This window comes from Buceros rhinoceros, unplaced genomic scaffold, assembly GCF_000710305.1.
Source record: "Buceros rhinoceros silvestris isolate BGI_N320 unplaced genomic scaffold, ASM71030v1 scaffold7838, whole genome shotgun sequence".
Lineage (NCBI taxonomy): Eukaryota > Metazoa > Chordata > Aves > Bucerotiformes > Bucerotidae > Buceros > Buceros rhinoceros.
The window spans coordinates 17,830-41,867 of record NW_010425034.1 but is presented as its reverse complement, the minus strand read 5'-3'; the positions used below and the strand labels follow the sequence as shown (position 1 = coordinate 41,867).

The window sequence follows — 24,038 nt, the reverse complement described above, 5'->3', positions numbered from 1 at the left end:
GTGGGAGCCTGCACCGGTGGCTGCCGGGGTAGCTGTTGCTTGCCCGGGTTATGGGAAGTGCCGTCTAATCCCTGTGATCCAGATCAGCGGCTCTGGTGAGAGTAAAGCCAGTTCCCCCACCCCCTGTGCCAGCCCCAGATTGCCTCTGCACAAGGCACGGTGAACTGTCTCTGTTGTGAAATCTTCCCGGGTGTAGCTCTGGCTTCCGTACTGTGGCCACTTCTGTTTATGAACTGTGGATGCAGCGACGGCCAAATGCCGGGTGTCGGAAGTGACCTCTGAGAGTGAGCTTGAAGAAAAAGCGTCTTGGGGACTTAGTGCTGGGTATTGGGAGATGTCTAAGTCGCATTAGTAAATTGAGCTTTCCTGTTGAGCTGAGTAGGGAAGAGGAAACAATTGTTCCCTCCAGCTAACCCTGTTGTTTTTGGAGAATGCAGTGCAAAGTGTCTTAGCTGAGACTCTGTTTTCATATCACTGTGTGTTTTTCCAGGTACAGCAGTGGAACAGCTGTTTTGCAGTTTTATTGCTTAGATTATAGTGTACTATACTGTGTGAAAGATTTCTCTTTGGAATTCCGTTTTTCCTAATAACATAGAAATTAAGCATACAAATTATGTATAATAATGCAAAATATTTTTTAAATCATGTATGAAACTTATTTTGGGCATTGGAGTAGTTAGGGATGAAAACCAGGTACTCTAGAGGAACTCTTCAAGGCATTAAATATCTCAAGCATTTTATAGATGAGTTGTGCTTATTTGACTAGCAGAACACCCTGGCAACATGTTTATTGTACTGGATTCTCTTTGTAGCAGCACATGGATGACTATTCCACTTCAAAGCTATGTTGTGGGTGAGTGTCAAAGGAAATTGTGGGATGCCACTGAGTTGTTGAATCTAAAATGAGAAAAATGTGTTCTAGTGAATGTCTGGTATTAATCACCTATAATGAGAACTTGTTTTTGTCATGAGTACTAAACAAGATAAGGGTGGGTCAAAACACTGCTGGTCTTGCAGGGTTAAATTTTATGTTGGAGGGGATCGGCTGAAGTTGGCCAGAAAATGCTTACAATGGCATCTCCCAGGCGGTTTAACTCCTTAACAGGTGGCTTTCCCCACGTTCAGCAGAACTAGGACCATAGTTTCTACTCTCTTAGTATCATAGTGTGGTAGGGTACTGAATGGACAATCTTCAAAGCATTGGCTTGATTAACTATACTTGTGCTATTGAATGTTTTTAAATGGATAATTCGTGTGTTGTAGACAATTCCATTTATGAAGTATTTCTTCTCTTAAGAGCGTACATCAGAAACAATTCAAATAGCAAAAACCAGCTAATAGTGATTAGGTGAAATATGCTATGAGAAATTCTACTCAACAGTACATTACAAGAAAGTGCTGGTCATAGAGGAACATGGTGTAAACAACAGTTCACTTGTCCATTCTTACTGCTTATTCTACCTTTTATTTGAATACTTGGTGTTTCCTGCTTTATTCTGTGGTCCTTCTCTTTAAATTTCAGGGCTTTCATTTTACAGTGGATCAGTATGGTTTTTTTTGCCTGACTAGCGTTTGTTTTTTCTTACCATTCTGTAGCACTTCTCCTTTCTTCATTTCTTGTTTGACATTGCCTATAGTTCTGATTTCAAACTCCATTCTCTCTCTCACCCCCCACAAAACCAAACATTTAAAACTCTTCTACCAAGCTTTTTAAAAATGTATTTGATAGTACCTCCATTGAGTAGGGACCTGAAGTGGGGAGTCGTCTTACTGCCCATGGCTATTAGAAATGGAACAGAGCTTCAGGGAAACACAGACAAAAATGGTGAGGGAAGAAAAGAAGTCCACTAGCTTAATGATTCCTGAGAGCTACAGCTGTTTGACCTATGCCTCTTTGAGCAGTAGGGGATCACTCTGGTTATTCAGTGGAACTCTCCATTTTTGCCTCGGTTATTAAGGAATCACAAAGTGTTCTAGTTCATTGGGTTTTAAGCATGAAGAAAGATTTGCTGCAAGTCTTTCAGGTGTTGATATGTTCGGATTTGTAGTCATCATATGAAGTCTGAACAGTTAGTCTTTGAAAACTAAAAGACTGGAAGACTGTACTTACTGAAAGCAATTGTTCTTTGCAATGGGTCTATTAAAGATTTTTTTTTTTCCCCTGGGAAAAGATATTTAGATTTTTAATGGTGAGCCCATTTTCCTAATCTGTAATGCAGAGGATGAGACTGTGTCATTGTAAACATACAACTGTTTCCTTAGATGATTTAATCTCTGGAAACTGTATGCATGTTATTTAGGGGCTATTTATGTTTTAGTGGAAAACATAAGAATGCAATGTTCCATCTGTCTTACTGAATGGGATTTTGGATTTTTACATTACGGCTCTTCTGTCTTGGATATTTGCAAGCTGCTGCCACCACCTGAACTAGTTTGTTTATCCAGCGTTTATTCCAAAACCTCTTCTAGTCCTAGTCTCGCCAAATCCAAACAAAAACCAATTTGAAGCTTAAACACTTGAGCGTGTGTGTCAGCTGTAATGGTGTCTCCCTGCAGGACTGAAGTTTGCTGTCAACTTGGCTGTGTCTTTTCTAGGGCCAGAGTTCAGTGAAGTGTAGGAGAGCATCATGTGTAGTGGAGTCACCGAGTCTGGCAAGTATTAAGGAAGATAATGCACCAAAGTAGTCTGAGTAAGAAGAAATTTAGTCTTGTTCTAGAATGCTGATAGTTAGTAGTCCTCCCGTGAAGGCCTGTTACGTGACATAATCCAGTTGGTGCTTCCCTAACAAAGAAGCCCCGTAACATGGTGATGACTGATGTTGCTTTAATTGCTCATGATACCTCCTGATGCCAAAATCATCAGTACGGCCTGACCAAGGATTGTTACAGTATGCGCTTTTAAACATGAGGGGCAGGTGGTGCCTGAGGAGCTGTTGGCATGGGTTTCACCCTGCCTGTCTGATGCTGCTCTTGCAGAATTTCCTGCAACAGTCAAGGCCGTGGCATGAGGCGGGAAGCAGACCAAGTCTTCTCACCTGTCCTTCTCAGAGGTAGGACCCCTTTTCTCACACCTATTATTTCCAGAAACAGAGAACTCCTTATCCCTTCTCCATCCAGACAGCTTTGGCAACTTCTTAGAGGAGGAGAGTAGTGCCAGTGAGAAGAGCACAGAAACTTCCACTATTCATCTTCCACTGTGGACTAGAACCAGCAGTGCAGGTGAGTGGCCTCAGCATGGGAGAGTGCCCAGAACAGGGCTTGGTCAGGCCAGACAAGCTTGTGTGGAATGGGACATGTGGTCTTGTAAAGATTCCAATTTCTCAAATATATGTACCCTCCTTGGCGTCGTCTGTGTTTAGGATTTTAGCACTGCCGTGTTACTGGTAATGCAGCATTAGACATCATGGAGTGTGTGGTATCAAGAGCCTTGATAACTGGATGTCGTTATCTCTTGGTATAAACAAGGCTCCTTAATTGAAGGAGGATGGCTATTATGTCAGTGACCAGACGTAATTCATTATGTTAAGTTGAGAGTTGGTAAACTTTTTTCTGCTTTGGCTTCTTGAGTAGCTGAACAAAAGAATCAGCCAACAGGACTTTCTTTAGCTCATATCTAACTTCAGCACCCTTGATAACTTGTTGAACCTGGAATGATTAGACGTGTGAAGGACCTATGTGTGTTGTTTTGGGCAAAGTTTATTACTGTGTGTTAATTCTTACAATATTTGATTCTCTATCTCTCCAAAAAAATTGAGTGCTGTAGTCTGTGCTCATGAAATGTAGGTTGCTCTGTAGTCTTCCAGTGCTGCTACAGATGACATTGCAAATATCAAATTTGACATTTAGATTCTGTCAAGATAGGCTTTGATTTTGTTCTTCAGCCCCTTATTAAAAAGATTCAGTAGCTCTGAACTTGTTCTGTTTCTTAGTGACAGAAGAATGTATATGCTATTTGCAAAGTAGCCCAATGTAATTTGTATTTAGTACCAATACTGTCTTGACTAACGTCAGTATATGGAATGTTATTAAAGGTCTGCAGTGACAACAGAGATACCGGGAGTAGAAAGCATCCTCCTTTGTGTTTAAAAAATTTTAGATGCCAGGAGAACCTTCTTTGCTTGGAATAATAAACTAAAGTTTACCAGATTTAAATTTTTTTTTAGGCATTTACTCACTTTAAAACACTGTCTTAATCTGAAAAGTTATTTGAAAAGCTGTATCATCAGAGTGAAATTAGTTTTTTTTTCTCTTATCTGTTTAGAAAAAGTCGTCAGTTGCAGTGATGCTGGAAAATATATACAGCTGTCAAAATATGATTCGGGTCCTGTTTTACTGGATTTATTTTCAGTTAGCTTATTTGTTTATAAGCTTTTGTGGAAGTGCAGTTGAAAGATGCTAATGTTGCAAACTCAGCCCACTTAACTTGCAGGATGGGCAGTTTAAAAAGACTTCTCAGCTGTGCAAATATGATTTGAAAGATAGGAAAAAATGAATTTAGAACCACGTGATACTCTTAGTAAAATCTCTTGCAGTGGCTGGAACTGTATTTTAGTAACATAGAATGAGATGGTTTTCTTCAGGCAAAGCTTTGAATCCTGAACTAATGGCAGATGTTCTTTCTTCCTTCCCTCCCACCTCACTTCCGTTTCTAGCATCTTGCCTCTGTCTTCAGAAGGAGAAAGCGTCAAGATAAAGACACAAAAATGACTGAGTTCTGGCTGATTTCTGCTCCTGGAGAGAAAACCTGTCAACAGACATGGGAGAAACTACATGCAGCAACTACAAAAAATAACAATCTTTCTACTAATTCAAAGTTCAATATTCCAGACTTGAAGGTATGTAAGCCTCGTTTCATGTCTTAAGCATGTTTGGTTTGCATCATCTTTGTTTCTTTAGATGAAAAGTGTAAATGGGGAATACTTGAAGACTTTTTAGAGAGACCAGCTGACTTCTGTTGATGATTATGTGTGGATCTGAAAAATAATTTAGACAACAATTATCTTTTTTTCTGAAATTCTGGGTTAGAAGTTCTTCACTCTGTTAAAGGTTCAGCAAGCTGCATTCTCTCAGCTAATACAGCACTTTTTCCAGGGGTAGTAGTCTTCACCTCATACTGCTAGCAGTTAGCTGGAGAAGAAATTAGAAGAAAAAATGGAGACTTGTAATCTGAGTATTCAGATGATACGGTTTCCTTTGATGGTTTTCTGGTTTGTAGAGTTTTTGCTTGGTGTGGTTTTTTTCTTCTGCTTCTTTTCTGGTTGAGATGAAGTGAAAAGGCTAGATTTAAAATACAGGGGTCAATCAAACAGCTGCTGCCTTTTGTCTGTTCGAGTAGTGGTTGCTCTGGCAGAACATTCCAGTGTGACCTTCCAGTGTGTGTTAGAAAATGGGAAGAAAATAGTTGGAACTGTTACTGTAAGAAGTGAAGAGAAGCAAAATCTGAAAGCAGTTTCTCTTGGATAAATATAATTGTCAGGATATGGAAAAGTTATGAACCAGTATGTCATTAGGAAAGGGTCTGTCCTGACACAGGGCTGTTTCTTAGACAAGAATAATTGTGAGATCAGTTTAACCGAATTAAAGCTCATCAAAGCATATCAAAATGCAGAGGAAAGATGCCACCGACAACTCTTTACAGAATGGATCAAATTCAGATGGTGCGATGCCTTGTTCCTGTCCTGTTCAGGGAAGCTGAGTATACTGTATGTACAAGGGGAAGTAGTCAGGCTTCTGTGGACCTGGTAAAACTGTTCAAGGACTGAGATCCTTCAGTTAAAACTCGCCAAAACAGTGGTTTAGTCTCCATTGAACGCAAGCCTTATTGCTTAAAGACTTGTCCTGTGGCTTGTGAATAGTCAAAACATTAGCTTCCTTATTCTGCACATAGCTCAGAAGAAGGTGGAGCATGGAAAATTATTTGGTTTTGATGTTACTTAGTGTGCTCCTTTCTGCTTCAAGGCTAATGAGAACAGGAATCATGTAAAGTTGAGTGGTCAAATACACAGAACAAAAATACTAGACTAAAAATAGTGTTAATAGTTCCTTGACTGGACAGAAGATTCACTTATGCCTAAATCTATCGACCAGAAGTGTGAATTACTAGCTAAAAATATTAAAGGTAAGAGGTGTCATCTTTTTGGAGATATCTCCCACTTTCATTGAACAGAAAGAAGAAATATATAAGTGCTTGGAGAGAACCAAAGAAACACTGATATTTTATGACCTTTTTAAAAATAATCACCCTTTAGCTGTTTAACTGGAGTGTAGCTATACTGGTTTTACACACCTTGATGTCTTAAATCCATTTGAGCCTTGATAATGAAAGAGCTAAATGGAATATTTTACTGTGCTATAATTTTTATTTTTGAATTATATAGAGTCTAAAATGCTGTCATCTCTGACCCTAGAAAGGTGTATATATTGCTCTAGATTATTACATGAAATTAGGGAAGAAAGTGTTTTCTGGGGGAGAAGGAAAGAAAGAATAAAAGCTTGAGGACAAGGTAGATATTAATATCTGTTAGTCCAGATGCAAAAAGTCCAGACTCGTTGGTCTTACTGCTGCAGTGCTCTTCTATCTTCAATGTTTTAAATGTTCTGATTGCCTCCAACACTGAAATTCCTGATCACAGAAGTTTCAGATTTGATCTAAAGTCGTAAATCAAATGCTAAAGCAAGTGACTTGAGGGAAACACAGCTAATTCATAATGTAAAAGTTGTTTTAACATGTTTTGCATAGCCGGAATGTAGGACTGAAATTGCAGCAAACTAGAATGAGTGAGATCTGATGCAGTGGTGGTTTAGGGCTGTCTTGAGCAAATGAAACACAGTGACTTCATTAAATCAACAAGTCTGAAATCTTAGAGTGCAGTATTCCGTGTAGTTCTGCCAAGCTACTCAGATTTAGTTGTTACTGGCATTTGTTTTTATCTTTCCATTTTTATATACAATTGCTAATGCATTTTGATCTTTCCTTCTAGGTTGGCACACTGGATGTTTTGGTTGGTTTGTCAGATGAGCTGGCTAAACTGGATGCGTTTGTGGAGGGGTAACAGTTTATTTTTACTAGCATGCAAAATAGGAGAATAACGATGTGAGATGTCTTGCTGAGTACTATTCATACACAGGTTATTTCCAGCTTTTTTGTTTCACAGTGATCTTCTGCTAGCAATCAGCAAGCTAAGATTTCAGAAAGCTAAGCTGCTGTTTTTCCTAGTATCTGTACTTGAAAAAAAAAAATCCAAACTTCTTGTGGAATAGTGGGACATTATGCATTGATGAAGGGTGGTTCTCCCTATAGTAGTGTTGTGCACTGCCGGGTCCTGGAGAACTGTTAAGAATTGAGCCTGACATCTGCAGAAGTGATGATCAAACGGAGTAAAAACTGTTCTTTTAGCAAGTTTGAATACTATTTACAGATTTTGGGAAGACAACCACGTTGTTTCCTAATCCACAGAGATGATTAAGCAGGATTAACATTAAAATGCAAAACCTATTCATTTTGAAGAAACTAATAGTCCTTTGAAAATGATTTTGAGTAAACATAACAATATTTCACATAACCATAGCTTATGGAGCCATCTTCTGTTTCAAGGAGAGAAGTGTTAAGTAGTTGTTTTTAAGTAGAAAAGGAAACTATTTGGAATGGCACATGTGAGTAATATTAAACATAGCTTTTCTAGTGAGGAAGGCAGAGGGTCAGATCTCATGAGGTCTTAGGGATGGGGTTTCTCCATAGGTCCCCAGTTACCTTTGGTGTTTTATTGTCATTTAATTCGGATTATTGATGATTTCTACATCATCAATGAGACCTTAGAAAGAGGTCAGGATTTTGAAAGTACCACAGACTTCAAAAAAAGATGGGAATATGGTGATATTATACCTGTAGTTAACCCCTGTTACCTGGAGGCAAGGAAAGTAACCTCACCTTGTTCAGAACTGATGAGCAGTAACATTAGGGAAGGATTTTAGTAAAGTTCTTGCATGTATTTGAGAAGTTGCTCTCCTTTGGATGCTGAGCCCAAATTGTGCTCTTAGAAAGCTGTATGTAAAGCAATTAACTATTCCTCTTTTGATCCAATCTCAGGTAATTTCAGATTGGTTTCATAAATAGTATTTTTCAGAATGGCGTTTTTTTTCTTTTTTTTTCATATCTTTATCTTTCATTTTTCAGTGTTGTAAAGAAAGTGGCCCAGTATATGGCTGATGTTCTAGAAGACAGTAAAGATAAAGTTCAGGAGAATCTTCTGGCTAATGGAGGTAAAGTGTTAATCATGATATGTACATCCTAAAAGTGCAGGAGGGAAAGCAACGATCCTGAAACATACTTAAGTATGTTCAGAAATGGTGCTTCTCTCTATGGCACTCTGAAAGCCTAGTTTAGACGTGGAAGTACTTTTTTCCATTACTTGCCCTGTAACAAATTACAGGATCCATAATGGCAAGAAATTACATCTACATGTTAAATACTCACTTACGGAAGCTGTTTGATCCTTTAGCACTGTATTTTGTCATCACTGGTGGAACATAAAAATTACTGTTACTGATCACTGTAAACTTTCTTTGGTCATCATAGGTATGTCATCCTAGGTATGATTTTATGTAAGCTATGCTCAGTTGTTCCCAAATTGTGATAGAATGTCTTCATAAAACTAGTTGTCCCGTGGAAATATTTGACTGTTTTATTACAGTAAAGGTTTGCACTGGTCTCTAAATCAATATTTTGTTTTCAAAGTAATTTCATAAAATTTAACACAGCTTGTATTGATGCAAGAGATGCTAATGAGTGGATAAAAATGAAGACAAGTGGGGAGCAGTCCTAATTAACACCATTACTCTTAGATAAGGGCTGAGAGTAGTCTAAGCCGTTGACATTTAGACAAATCTAAACCATTGACAGCTTTACAAAACAGTTGCTTTGGGTGGGCCACATAATCTTTGCTTTATTTTTCTCCGTTATAACCCTCCCTTCTCCCACTGTTTTATCATGCAAAGTGAGTGGTCTTGTCTGTACTTCTCCAGCCATCATTGACTTAGTAGTAAATATCACTTAGGGTCTGCATAGGTGGAGAACACAGTATCTGAGGGCAGAGGTCATGGGGAACTTACAAATTGATTGTTTGTTTTCAAATTTCTTAAGCAATGGTTTCCACACATGTGAAGGTCCGCAAACAGTCTATTACAGTACTCTCTGTTATGTCAGTCCTGCATGGAATATAATACATCAGTCTTTTTATTGTTGATCTTAACAAAGTTCTTCTTTACAATTTTAGTTGACTTGGTCACGTATATAACGAGGTTCCAGTGGGATATGGCCAAATACCCAATCAAGCAATCCCTGAAGAGTATTTCAGAAATTATTGGAAAGGTAACTTATTTTATGAAACTTTCTTACTTTAACTTAGGATATTTATGCGCAAAACTTGGTATTCAAAGCTCTTTGGTTTTGTTCACGTAACTTTGATAAAAATACTAGTGAACCTGGAGCAGTGTCTGCATTTTAGTAACTCAAGTGTATATTAGGATGGGGACAGCATTTGGACAGTGCTCCCTGAAGAGCATCATGCTGTCTTGGCCAATTTTTGTTTCCTAAGATCACCAAGTTAACAAATAAATAGCTAGCAAATTATGTTGCTTACATTTAAATTCTGCTGTACTGGCATGGCATTTGTCTGATGTTCTCAAGCTTTGTGGTCTATTAGCAGTGAAATAGGAAACTTAATTGTCTTCTGAAAGCAATGGTGCTCAGCTGTGAGGGGAAAAATAAGCCTTAAATATTAGATGTAAGGAAAGCTCATTTGAGCATTGTGTTTACCTTGGCAAAGGTTTTTGCACTTTGGGGATTTAATTTGGTTTGTACTTACTGCGAGCATAGATAGGGTCCTCAGCAGTGACTTACTGTATTCAAACAGTTCTCTCTAAGCTATCCTTAATTTAATACCTTCCCAGCTTTTTTGGGTTTTTTTGTCTTTTCTATAATCTGCAAATTGCTTTAGGAATTATCTGTGTCAATAAAATACATAACCTGGAAAAAAGAAGCAGCTGTCCTGGGTATCTGTAGAGATAAATCTTTGGTGATAGATATGTGGGAACTATAATCAAGGTGGCGATGGAGGTTAGTGCTGGCAGACTTGTGCTTTGCTATAACTGTGGAGGTAGTTTCTTCCCTGAACCTATTAGTTTAAAATTTTGCAGAGATTATAAAATTTTCATATGTGGTTCATAGCTGACTGAGAATGCCACTAACACTTTCATGTTGATATTTTATTTGGGGCTATAACCGCATCTTGAATTTACTCCATAAATTACACTCAGTAACTATTCCTGGAAAACATTTGCAGCATTGGAGGAAGACTGACTCACTTATGACTCTTTAAGATTTGCACCTTAAATATCGCACCGATATAAAATATTGATATTATTATCTGGTTTTTGCTTCCTCAGAAGAAGGTATCAGAATGAAGCATTCAGCTGTTTATAGGGGCTACTTGACAGATATAGGCATGAAGCTTAAGTTGGAGAAGAGGAACTTGGTGGGGAAAAGAGATGTAGAGAACATAAGTCAGGGTGAAGTGGTTTCTACAAGAAGTTTTCAGCTGTGTTTTGTCTCATTTTTGGGATTTACCTGTTGCCATAGAATAGAACTTGTTTTTGTAGCAATTAAGTTTGTTGAGAAAGCAACAAAGAATGTGAAGGGATATGCCGTTTACTGAAATGCTATCGAGGATTTGGTGCATGTTATACCATGTCCTAGAGTTTGCTAGATATATCATCTGCTTGCAGCAAAGTTGTACTTCAGAACCTGAACTTCAAGTCATTGGCTTGTGGTGTTCTTCATTTAGTTTAAACACCTCAGTGAGTTATTAGAGTGGATATTGACTGCAGGGAGAGAACTGAATCTGAAGATGACTGAAATTGCCTTGCATACCTGTAGAACTGATACCTAGGAGATAATGTCACGGGACTTGAAGCAGTTTTGTCTTCAGGCAGAGTCCTGACATAGTTAAAATCTTTGCTTTGGCGTGTGATTAACATGAAGATAGAAGAAAATTGATATAGATACATTAATTAAAACCCATGAATCTTCTTGGCTTGATGATGTATTTAAAATAACTTGAAAATCTTGACAAATTACGAGATATTAGTTATCCTGTATGGTTTTATATCCTTCCCATGCACATTACCAGCAGATTCTGGTATCTGTTGAAACAAGAGCAATGGCAACAGCAGTGGAGAGTTTGTAAGTTGGGAAAAAAATTATAGCAGTGTGGGGCAACTTTTAAAATAAAAGGAGATCTATTGAAACTATCAAGTTTTTTCAGCTTTTAGTTCCCAGAAGTGTTGTGAACCTCAGTGCAAGTACTGAAGACTTTGAGTCGAATCGGAGCTTTTGTAAGAACGTGTCTGTGCCAAGTGAGAGCTGTCACTTAATCTAGTCATTCTTTGTATTTGAAATTGCAGTCATAACCATTGTGCTAGGAGACAGTCTCAATAGCAATAGTGCCTTTGTCAAACATTTTCAGCAACCCATATGTCTACCGAAGTACAACAGCTTAGTTGTATAGTTACAAGGCAACACCATATTGGGTTTGTGTGGCAAGGAGGGGCCGCAGACGGGTGGCTTCTGTGAGAAGATGCTAGAAGTTTCCCCCATGTCCAGTAGAGTCAACAACAGTCGGCTCCAAGATGGACACTCTGCTGGCCAAGGCTGAACCCATCAGTGACAGTGGTAGTGCCTCTGTGATAATGTATTTAAGTGGGGAGAAAAAGCTCTGCTACTGCAGCTGAAGAGAGGAGTGAGAATGTGAGAGAAATAACTGCAGTCTCCAAGGACAGTGAAGATGGAGTAGGGAGAGGAGCTGCTCCAGGTGCTGGAGCAGAGATTCCACTGCAGCCCATGGAGGTCCATGGTGCAAGCAGGTCTCCACCTGCAGCCCTTGGAGGACCAAGTGCCAGAGCAGGTGGGTGCCTGAAGGAGGCTGTGACCCTTTGGGAAATCCATGCTGGAGCAAGAGTGGTAGTGCCTCTGTGATAATGTATTTAAGTGGGGAGAAAAAGCTCTGCTACTGCAGCTGAAGAGAGGAGTGAGAATGTGAGAGAAATAACTGCAGTCTCCAAGGACAGTGAAGATGGAGTAGGGAGAGGAGCTGCTCCAGGTGCTGGAGCAGAGATTCCACTGCAGCCCATGGAGGTCCATGGTGCAAGCAGGTCTCCACCTGCAGCCCTTGGAGGACCAAGTGCCAGAGCAGGTGGGTGCCTGAAGGAGGCTGTGACCCTTTGGGAAATCCATGCTGGAGCAAGCTCCTAGTAGGAACTATGCAACCATGGAGAGAGGAGCCCGTGCTGGAGCAGGTTTGCTGACAAGACTTGTGACCCCGTGGGGGACCTACACTTGCGAAGACTGTTTCTGTCTGACTGCGCCCTGTGGAAGGGACCCACACTGGAGCAGGGAAAGATTTTAAGGAGTCCACCCCTGAGGAGGAAGGAGTGGAAGACGCCCTGTGGAAGGGACCCACACTGGAGCAGTTAGTGAAAAACCCGTAGCCCATGGGAAGGGCTCACATTGGAGAAGATTGTGGAGGACTGCCTCCTGTGGGAGGGACCCCACACTGGAGCAGGGAAAGATTTTAAGGAGTCCACCCCTGAGGAGGAAGGAGTGGAAGACACAATGTGTGATGAACTGACTGCAACCCCCATTCCCCGTCACCCTGTGCTGTTGAGCCTAGAAAGAAGGAAGGGATGGGGACAAGGTGTTTTAAGATTTAAGATTTTTATTTTCTCATTATCCTGCTCTGATTTGATTGGTAATAAATTATTTTCCCCAAGTCGAGTCTGTTTTGCCTCTTGGTGATTTGTGAGTGGTCTGTCCTTATTGTGACCCATGAGCCTTTTCTTTTCCCTGTTTAGCTGAGGAAGGGCAATGATAGAGCTGCTTTGGTGAGCCCCTGGGGTCCAGCCAGGGTCAACCCACCACCCACTTGTGTATTGACAATGACTGTCTAAGTGGTTTAAATGTCTGGGATTTGTTGTGTGTAGAAATAGCCCCACTACGTTAGATCAGTACTTTAGCAATGTCATAAGACTGCTTCTCTTATTTTGCAATGACGTTTATGACTTAACCACCAATTTTACTACCAAAAGGAAGTTTGTGTTGTCACTTCATTTGGCACTTTTACACAAATACGTTTTCAAGAGCTCTGCTGTGAGATTGTTTGTGGAAACGATGGCTGGAACTGGTTCGTAAAGGCAGCGTTTGGTGTCAGTGGCTTTTGCTTTGGTTTTGTCATTAAACAATGCATAACTAAAGTGTTCAAAGTTGGAAAAGGCAGAGGGGAATGTTATTGGTCTGGGGAAAAGTCTTAAATGCACAAAGGTACTAGTTTAATAGTTTCCGATTAATTTTTCCCTAATGTTGTCTTCTAGCTGCAGCATAAAAAAAAAAAGCCACTACTTGTAGTATAAAAAAGTTTTCATGAACATGCGTGCTTTATGCTGCCTGCTGAAATGTTCCACATGCTTTGCGAAAGGTTACATCTGTCCAAGAATTTAAATGCTGCTCTGTTTAAAAAGTAAATTCTCTTTATTTCAGAGTATGTTGTCTAAAGCACTGCTGTATCTGTAAAGGTGCAAGCCCACTAACACAATGCCAGATGAAACTGCCAGCATGTTCAGGCTTCTAATGGCTTCTTCCTGTTACAGACAAGTGAACTTACGTGTTGCCGTAAACAGTCACTGTATAACTAAGTCATGGTCCTTTTAAAAGAGATTTATTTTGTGGAAATAAAACCATATCTGGATCCCCAAGCTGGAGTGTTTTATGCAAACAAAATGTTTTGTCAATGGTCAAAGTCCCAAGTAAAAGGAGAGTCCCTTGGCTGTGTTCAGATACTTGTCCCTGGGAGTTTTAATTCCCACATACCATAGTGAGGAAGCAGTGAAGGAGGGATTAAGGCAGCATTAAAATGCCAGACTAATACTGTACCACATTCTTTTAGTTACCCAACTGTTACTGAATATACTGATTTTAAAATACTTCCTTGTATAAGGTACACACTGATAGGAGTATTATCGGATATTTAAGGCCTACTAATTGCTGAATTTGTTTTGTATTCTTCCACTTGCTGCCAAGTTACGTAGCTGGGAATGAATAATTTTTGGTGATCATAATTAATCCTGGAGGATGGCTTTGAGAAAAATGGCTTACTTGAGCAGCAATGGTAAACCAAATGTGAGAGTCTGAGTCTAAACAGTAAAATAGTTGAGACTTTGATATGAAAGTTTGAAAGATTATTGAAAACTGCCAGTGACATCAAACATAGAATGCTGCCTCTACTTGATTCGACAGATATATTTATTGTCTGAAATAAATTGGATTCAACTCTGAAATGCTCCTTATCTGTCTACCCTGGAACTGGCCCTGTGCAACTTCAGACATTCCAAAATACCTCAGTTTTTACTAAATGAAGAAAACCTTAGCAAAGCAGATTTTTAAATTTATAGTTGTAAGCCACTGCCAATGTAAAACAGCAGCATAAAAGGTGACTTTGTGAAGGGAGATGATGATATAATTTATTGTTTGCGAAGGAAAAAACATACAAAATGGGAAATAGCTCTGGGAGGAAAAAAGGATATAAAATAATTGGGATAATAGAACCGTAAATAGAAACAGCCATTTGGAATCACGATGATGATGCCTTTAGTTGATAATCTGTCTTTGAGTGCCCAAGGCTGTTCATCTCAAGGAAAGGTGTCAACTGAAGTAGGCAAATACAGTGCAACAATCTCCTCATAAGTTGTAGATGATGCAAAGCATTAATGCTTCAGGTTACTTAGTTGCTCATTTGCTGCTCATAAAACTTTACCATCATTTTTGTCACCGAAACTCAGAGAAAAGTGTAATAACAAGTGGGGTAACAGCTGCAGGACGTGACACCCAGTGTTCACAAGTGTACTTGTATCACAGTAGGAAGGTAAACTTCAAATGATCTCTCCTATCACCTGAGGTGGAGGGTGGTAGCCTCAAGATGATGGAGTAATTATCAGCTGGATGCAGTAGCATGTCCCGTTGGTACCTGAAGGGGATGTGTAACTTTTACTGTTGGCTAATATTTGTCTAAAGGAATTCTAAGAGTTTTCTGAGTCTTGAGTGAAGTTTTTCAAGCACTAGAGAAATAGACATTTTAAGTTGTGTATTTTTCAGTAAGTTCTTGTTGGCAGATCTAAGCTTCGAAATTGAGAAATCATTTAAAAACTATTCAAGTTCTTTAGACGCTGTTCCTTTTCTTTTTATATTTAAGGGTGTAAACCAGATTGACAATGATCTGAAAGCAAGAGCTTCAGCATACAATAATCTGAAAGGGAACCTTCAGAATTTGGAACGAAAGAATGCGTAAGTCACATTGGTTTTTGCTAATGTAGCAAAGGAAAGTTATCTAGTCATGAAATCGTAGTAACGTGGGAAGAGGTACAGGCTCCAAGTTTAATGTGTTTTTGAGGTGCTTCAAATTTGAATAGCAGCTGTTGTAAAAAAAGCACTTTTACCATCTGAGTTGCTGTTAATAGCTCACTTGTGATTGATAACCAATTATGAAATACACAAAAGCATGTAAAATAGTATAAACTGCTGGAGCTTTTGAGAGAAGTTTGCTGTTAAAGTGGTTGTAAGGCTGCTACTTAGGCATCTGTCTAAACAAGGAAGTCATTCACTTCACTCCAATTTATGCTTTAAACATATCAATATTACTGGGTTCTTCCCTCAGAATTAACCAGCAGAGAGAGCAGTTGCATACATGCAGGTAATAAATTAAACGAGGACTGTGTGATGTACACGTGATGATTATCTGAAATACAGTTAAGGTACAGTAGTTCTTCTGTGCAGGTATGGTTGATGAATTTGACCCAGCCCTGCCATTACAGTTAGTGGTACAAGCCTGCTGGCTGATTTGGAACCATGGGTCACACTAATGATAGCCATTTCATGAGTGAACCTTAAGTTCCATCTTAAGCCATGGTAATTCATCAGCTAAGCCCTATTAAGGCTGTGTTTTTTCTTGGTCTTTTGTGAATATGAGGCAATATGCTGCTTCAAATTTTTATTCGGGTTCTGTGTGTAGGTCTGTACTAGGTTGTTGTAACTCTGAGGCTCCATATACTAGATTTCACAATTAATGGGTTGAATGGTTCTTCGGTCTTTAAATCACTTTTAAAAAGTGAACTTGGCTTCTTAAGTGTGTGACGTATTTGGAATATGGAAATGACGCACACAGTGGAGCTACTGATAAAAACTTCCAGTGACCTTAGACAGCAAGATATAAAATGCATGTAAGAACATTTTGTTTGCTCTGCTAATAGTGAATGCTTGAGTAAAAAAAACTTCTGAAAATGTTATACTGTCAAGCACTGGAAACTGTTTTCCAGACAAATTGGAGTCTTAAACATGTAGTTACTCTGGCTGTCTTCGTTTCTCTGCAGGGGGAGCTTGCTAACCAGGAGTCTTGCTGATATTGTAAAGAAAGAGGACTTTGTACTCGATTCAGAATATTTGGTCACGTTATTAGTGATTGTACCAAAGTAAGCCTATTTTTTTTTCCTACAGCAGAATAAAATAAGAAATTTAAATCAAATAACAGATCCCACAACCCTGTGAGAAAGGAAATCTGAATTCCTTTGGGGTTTTCCTGGATGAACTAACAAACTTTTGGATGATTCATAAAGGCAAATAAGCCTGTGTACCTGTATTTTGTGGTTCTCGAACTCATCATAAAGAGTGCTGAGTGCTCATGAATTTCTTTAAGAAACCGGAGATTAGACTTACGTTTCTAACCTGATTAGCCATGGCTGGTCATGTAGCAGAAGATATCCTTATGAAAATAATAAGTACTAAGTAAAAACATGACTTGTTTTACATTAGAGATCTTAATGATTGAATTATCCTGGTTAGGCCTTTGCCACTTAGTGAATTCTTCTTTGCTCTGCACTTCTTGAGATCGCCAGAATGCTGGTTTTTTAATCTAAGTCTCTATCAATAGAATGCTGCCTATGTCAAAGGTTTGTTAGGAACAGGTTGTTCCTGTCTCAAATGTTTAAACAACAAAAATCCCAGTTTTTCCTCTGGCCAAGGAAAGTGTGTCCTTAAGACTGTTGTGAAATGGGCAAATGGCACTAGACTGTATTTCTGGAGCTGGGAACAAAGAGCTTCTAACTTGTAAAGACAGCAGTAGGCTATCATATGATGCAGTAGTCGGGCACATGTAAAACTCTGATGAAGGCAAAACAGTTTTGCACTGGCTTTAGCAAAAAATGGGTGGTGAATACAGCTGCTTATTTTTCTTTTACTTTTGACTTGGTTTTGGTGTTGAAAGGGTGGACACTTTTCACTCCAACTACAGAAAGGCAGGATTCCAAAATTCTCAGTGGTCCTTTAAGCAAGTGCAGGACTCTGGGTAACCCATTTGTAATGGGGGAAAAAGTATTCCACAACTGGGACTCGGAAGATAAGAGTTACATAAGGAATTTCTTAGAAATCTTGACAGTTAAGTCCATTTGGTCCCCTGAGATCTGTACTTAATGGTGACTAATTTAATTTCCTAGTTCTCTGATTTCAAAGATTTTACACTTGTAAACTTACATGAAGACAGAAGATAAAATGTTACTTTTGCTATCATTATATTTTATTTAATCTTAAAAACAGCATGAGGTGGTCTGTCCCTGATGTCTTCTGTACTTCTGACAACCTACACCTGGGTTGGAAGATGTAATGATTAAATGTTTACATTTTATGGGAAAAACTTGATCCATTAATCTAAGATTTCTTTCTACAGTACTAAAAGGTTAACCATAACCTGTGTATTCCCTAGGTTAAATTATAATGACTGGGTTAAGCAGTATGAAACACTAGCAGAGATGGTTGTACCACGTTCCAGCAAGTAAGTTGTTAACTGGCAAATCTCACAGTTGCAGGTGCTCTATTGTTAAAGTGTTCTTTATCTATAGTGACTTTGAATTTTAACAATTGGTCAAACAATTGTCAATGTCTACCTTTATAACTTTATCTGATCAAGTTTGATTACGTTGTATTTGAGGAAAAATTCAAAGGATCTCTAACTCTAGGGTTAACAAAGCTGTCAAACTAACTTATGTGGGAAGAGTTGAGAAGTTGAATCTAGTTCAGGTCAGGCACATTCAGCTTCAAGCTAGTGCACAGCGGGGTTTAGCAACAAATACTACAAGCTGCGAGCCTGTAAGTGTTATGTCTCTTCAGAGGACTTGAAACAAGTTACAGATACTTTGTGAAAGCTGCGAAAGAATGAAGAACTGGAAGTGTAGGTGGTTTGCTTGTGTGCAAGGACACGTAGCTTGTCTCCTTCAGGCTAGCAAAGGCCCTTGGTACCAAGCTGGTGCTTGGTGTCTGTGATGAGCGAGGTTGAGGCCAGGATTTGATAATACTGTTAAGCCACTTTAGCAGTCTTGTAACCACATTGACAGTAAAGTCAATATGTAGCACAGAGCATTGCTGTGTTGTTAATTTGAGCTGACAGAGGTTTTGATCAGGCAGATCTGATGTTACCAGCTCTATGGCAGTTAAATCTGAACTTGCTCTGGCTAACTTCGCATTCAGGTTGGTTCAGCTTGAGCCTAGCAGGAGGTCTGCTAATGATGCATATTTAATTACTGGGAAACTGTCATCTAGGGACAGCTTAGGAAGAGATGACTTGTTAAACTGTTTGATAATGCTTGTATTAAAGACAGTATGACACTGAGGAACAGTCTAAACCTCTTCAAGCTTTCTTCCTAAGGTGAAGTCTCAAAATAAGCAGTATTGTCTTCAGCTACAGAATAGTTAATCTTTACAGTCTAAAACATTTCTTCTTACCAGTCTATATCTTTCTAATTTGTGGGCTTTTCTATTTTAAATCAATTTCCTTTTTCTTTAAAACTTTTCTAAGAATTCTGCAGTCCAAACTTTTCAGTATTAATCCAGCTTCAGTTGCTTTTTCTGTAAAATCATTGTAACCTGAACAAATATCCGGACTTGTATAAAGTCTTTGAGTGGTGAAGTCTCTGAATGTGAAATGGAAACTGCCATCCATTATGAAGGGAGTAATAAGAGCAGTTGCTAAAGTTTCAGTTACTTTCTGTGTAAGGTGTTTAGTTTGGGAACTAACGCTTATCTTAATGATTATCTACATTTATGTTGTTACCTAGTAGCGGTAAGATAACAACTTAAGCTATTGAGTGTCAGATCTGTGGTGACTTGAAGTTTGTTAATTCTGACACTTTTTTTCTTCCTAGTGTACTCTTTGAGGACCAAGATAGTTACCTTTGCAATGTCACCTTGTTCAGGAAGGCAGTGGATGACTTCAAGCATAAAGCCAGAGAATATAAGTAAGGTTTATTTTGTGTGTGTTCTGTCTCTCATGATTCAAAGGCTCTCTAGATAGCCACTTTTGATTCTTATTAACTTCCAAATGCAGATTTCTGGTCCGTGAGTTCCAGTATAATGAAGAAGAGATGAAAGCGGATAAAGAAGAAATGAACAGACTGTCAACTGACAAGAAGAAACAGTTTGTAAGTCTGAGTAAACTAGTTATGGAAACATGAGACATCTAAGACTTGTTATTGCTACATTACAATTTCATGAACTTGTGATTCTGAGAAAGCATTGCAAGAATAACATCGTGTAGTCAGCCTGCGCAGCTGGCTATAGTCAGCTAATCAGCTCAGGGGTAATTGAGTTTCTTGTTACACAGTCGCTCCTCACTGCATTGAACCAAGTGCTGGTACTGTGGCTGATTGTGTATTAAGTTTGAAACAGCAAAATGCTTGAATGAAATAATAGGATATTACTAAAATGGTCCTTAATATAGTTAGCCCATGGCAGCTGAGATGTACTGAAGAGACAATGGAAGTCTGCTTAAGTTTCTCTTAGTATTGAAACAACCTTGAGCCGTTGTGTCCATAGTGAACTCTGTCTTTATCATGATAGATACTGAGTATCTGCTCAAACATGCTTAATGGGCTGAATCTTCTTCTGAAGTTGGAATAACGGAATTTTTTTCCCCTCTTTCCTTTCACAGGGGCCTCTGGTTCGGTGGCTGAAAGTTAATTTCAGTGAAGCTTTCATTGCCTGGATTCATGTGAAAGCACTACGCGTTTTTGTTGAGTCTGTTTTACGGTAATGAGTCAGGCCTGAATAGTGCTTTTCTTCCTAGAGTGTAAGAACTGACGTCTAGCATGGGTTTACCAAGCTGAGGTGTGTGAACGCCACTCTCCTGGGAAGGAGGAAACAGGGAGTAGGGCAGTGAGCTATTGCCATGAGCTATTCTTTTCTTGCCAGCTATGGAAAATTTGCAGTAGGCAATTGTGTATCTTGCCATTCAGATAGCCTTTCCACCAGTGCTTTAGGAATTACAGGTACTCTGTAAGTTGCAGCAAGGCATTTCTGCTGATTCTTAGCTTGCTTTATGAGCTGCTTGTAAAAATAGCCCACTACATCTTCTATTTAAGTGGGAAATGTGAACAGTTCAGAATAAAAAGTGTTCAGGCTTTGAGTAACATAGCTTAATGTCTTGAAATGTATGCTTTTTCTTTAGAACACACATTTCTAAGAATTTTTTAGTCTATACTTTTTAGTATTAAACTGTTCAATACTGTTACTATAAAATTTCTCCACTTTTTTCCTTCATACCTATCCAGAAATATAGTTACTAAGTTGACTTAAGACTTACTTGACTAAGATGTAGTTGTTCTTGTTGAAGGAAGGACCTGGATGTTTTTAGAGTTGAAAGGACTTCTGCCTTAGATAGAAAACAGAAAGGGATTTTTTTTTTTTTTTTGGTAAGTTGTCATAAAGGAGACAATCAGAAGAGAAAAAGAAAAAAATATCACATTAACTTGCATTCTGGTCTGTTTAGTAGCTGAAAACAAACTTGAATAGGGAAGAAAGCTCAACTTGATTTGAGTATTGGCCAGTGTTCCCAGACCTAAAATGGAGGATTGAGTAGTGACTTGATTCTCCACCTAGCGGCATAAGCAAAGTCTTGCAAGTAAACTAACTGTGATGTTCAAAACTTAGTCCAAGAGTTCGGGTAACTGTGAGAATTGTGCTAAGTACTCAAGGATTTAAAATTATTTTAAAGGCATTTAGACGTCTGGTTTGTTACTTTAACTTGAAGAGAGAAGTTTTACTTTGTCGATGCCTTGTTGTAGAAACAATGGTCTTGGAAAAATGAAAATGAGCAGAATTTCCTCTTCATCAATAGGATTCTCTCTCAAAATAAAATAAAATTCTGCTTTGAAAGGTAAAAGAAAGCTTATTCTGGCATTTTCATGGTTTTCTGCTCGACTTCCTTAGGTATGGTTTGCCAGTTAACTTCCAGGCAATGCTGCTTCAGCCTAATAAGAAGACAATGAAGAAACTGAGGGAGGTTCTGTATGACTTATACAAACACCTTGACAGCAGTGCAGCGGCCATCATTGATGTGAGTATTTTTGCAAGGGCTACTCCCCTTCAATATCAGGTTTAGTCTGTTTAAACAAAGTCTATGGGCTTTACTAAAAAGCTACATCTCTCCATATTCCCCATCATTCTCTCATTGTACATTATGTCCCCTTATAAAAATGCCACTTCTATTTTACATTTTTGCAAAGCAGATGGTATTTAAAGTTGCCACCAATGCATTTGACGAGCTGTCTGGTATAAAAGTCTCATGTAACGACTTTTTACTGCATTCTTTCCTACTACTGATGGAAAGATAGAGTGCATACCTTCATATCCTCAAAGAATTCAGACAAAGTCAACTTGGATCTGAAACTAGGCTAAAGGAACTTGGACACATTTCGTATCTTTTTTGAGCCCAGAGGGAATACGTAAATTGTCCACAGTCTGTGGCCTTAATACTGAAACAGCTTTTTTTTTTTTGTTTGCATTGCTGTCGTCGTTTTTAATTTAACATAGTTGTCCTTCTCTGCTGAAGGAGGCTGAGTCGATGTCAAGATGGAGACAATCTTTCCATCTGTAGAGGTCTCATTTTCATGTTTGAAACTGGTTTGCTGGGAGGCTTATTCTGCCGATTTGTTTTGTGTTGAAAAGATAGACCACACCATGAGTTTAGCTGAATTAAATCTTCTTAAAAATCATCTATCTTAATGTTCTATTTAATGTAATGTTTTTCCGAAGTATTTTCAGGCCTTTTGGGCAATTAAGACAATTAAGGTGAAAATTAAAGATACTGAGCTTCATGTAACTTCCTAGATTGTTCCGCAACCTGTAACATTCTTTTCATAAACTAACTGTGTTTAGAAGTAGTAAAACAGAATTGCAGTACTTTTCCTTCCATTCAGTGGCAGTGTGGGTACTGTAGCAACAGATGTGAATTACTGATACAAAACCACATCGACATTGAAAAGCACTTGTCTGTCATTTAAAAAAATACTGTTATTCATTTGTCAAAGTTCTAACTCTGTTGCTTAAACAGTCACTTGAATGTGAAATTTTAAGCTTGAAGTCTTGCCTGCCCTATTTGTTTCTAAAACACGAATGTTTCATCTACTTCTGTGTAGTAGTCTGAACTGTAAGAGTGTAACTGGTTTCAAAACTTTATTTGTAGGCATCGATGGATATTCCAGGCTTAAACCTCAGTCAGCAGGAGTACTACCCGTATGTGTACTACAAGATCGATTGTAATTTGCTGGAATTCAAATAAAAGTTCCCTAACATGTCAGTCTTCTCAGTGTTGGTGTAAACAAACAGAAGTGAGGCTGAAGTACAGTAATACTCTCAACACTCTATACTAACCATATGCTTGCTTCTTATGTTAGGTGAATTAACAGACAGTGGTCCATCTCTAGATGTTTTCTTTTTAAGGAACAGTGTAGCTAATCTGCTTTTGATCAATTATGTCTGTAAATGTATATTGAGAGAATTGAAGTATTTATAAACAGAGTGATTTATTTAAGGAAAAGCTCATTCCTCTTTCATATGGTGGTCTGTATTAATTCCGTTTACCATTGTTTATTAAAAAAAACTTGTTTACAGAATAGTGTAAATGTTCATGGCCATTTTGTTCATTTGGTTTAGTAGATACAATTGTGTTAACGTTGTTGAACTGTGATGTAAAGTATGTAAAATTGGTATGAAATTGTGCTTTCTGAATGGTTTAAAATTACAGTCGAAGCACTGTAAACACAGGAAAAAATAAAACATACCTGTGCAACTGTGTCACTTCCTTGTACCACACATAACTGTAGACCCCTGTATCTAAACTGAAGCAGTTTATTTAGTCTTAAAGCCAATGCTGCATCCTGCGTGCGGTGGTACAGAAATGCAGTTGGCTTTGGCACAAATACTTTTAAGAGATGCAGGTATTTCTTTGTGCAGAAATGTTCAGGTGTGTCGTTAGGCCACCAAACCTATGTATGCACATTTTTCGTGTTTCTATCTTCATGACTCTAAAGAAGAGCTGTGAGACAGTTACTGGGAAGATGGGAGTGACCTGGGATGCTGACAAGCTAGGTCGGTCTGGGGATTTTTGATGGTTCTTCTCAGTCAGTTGAAGCTTGGGTCTTCGGGGTTTTTTTGTTTTGTTTTTTTTTTTAGCAGCATCCTATCTACCATATGGGAATATGACAGCTTCCTTTTAACATGTATAGAGAGGGTTATTTGTTCCAGCCAAAATGAGGACAGAAGTTTATATAAAAAAAATGTTTACTGTGTAAAATTTTATTTGCTTTTCTTATTATTTTATAGGTAAAAGTGTTCAGTTGTGCTCACGTGCGGTCTCTCTCACTTCTTTACAGAAGTTTACAGCTTCTACCTGTGTTGACCAGGTTGTTGAAGGATGTAAGGAAGTGGAAGGGGTTTTCCCCCTTTGTCACCCAGCTCTGTCCCTTCCACTGACTTTTGTTAGTACTATGTAAAAAGATATTTGTCTTGGTTCTGAGCCCACTGTAACTGAGATAAAGCACTTAAGGGTAAAGAGAATTTTTTTGGTCACTGGAAGCCTTTAATCCTGCTTTCCTGATCACAGGAGGAATCAGGC

At 38.7% G+C, this 24,038-nt stretch overlaps 1 protein-coding gene across 1 annotated transcript; it reads left to right on the top strand.

The window, feature by feature from the left end:
• The first annotated feature begins 4,657 nt into the window (after positions 1-4,657).
• On the top strand, positions 4,658-23,221 carry ATP6V1C1 (ATPase, H+ transporting, lysosomal 42kDa, V1 subunit C1). The gene is made up of 12 exons (XM_010140989.1): positions 4,658-4,835; positions 6,981-7,048; positions 8,174-8,259; positions 9,273-9,367; positions 15,297-15,388; positions 16,471-16,569; positions 17,856-17,924; positions 19,291-19,383; positions 19,473-19,566; positions 20,076-20,173; positions 21,353-21,479; positions 22,608-23,221. Exons 1-12 carry the CDS (start codon positions 4,704-4,706, stop codon positions 22,701-22,703), a joined length of 1,149 nt encoding a protein of 382 aa, XP_010139291.1. The 5' UTR covers positions 4,658-4,703; the 3' UTR covers positions 22,704-23,221.
• Positions 23,222-24,038: the final 817 nt, after the last annotated feature.

Excerpts from the sequence above, each read along its gene's own strand:
- ATP6V1C1 (XM_010140989.1), top strand. The coding sequence starts at position 4,704 with ATGACTGAGTTCTGGCTGATTTCTGCTCCTGGAGAGAAAACCTGTCAA. Across the intron at positions 8,260-9,272 it reads GAATCTTCTGGCTAATGGAG|TTGACTTGGTCACGTATATA; the intron begins GTAAAGTGTTAA and ends TTACAATTTTAG. Across the intron at positions 19,567-20,075 it reads CTGACAAGAAGAAACAGTTT|GGGCCTCTGGTTCGGTGGCT; the intron begins GTAAGTCTGAGT and ends TTCCTTTCACAG.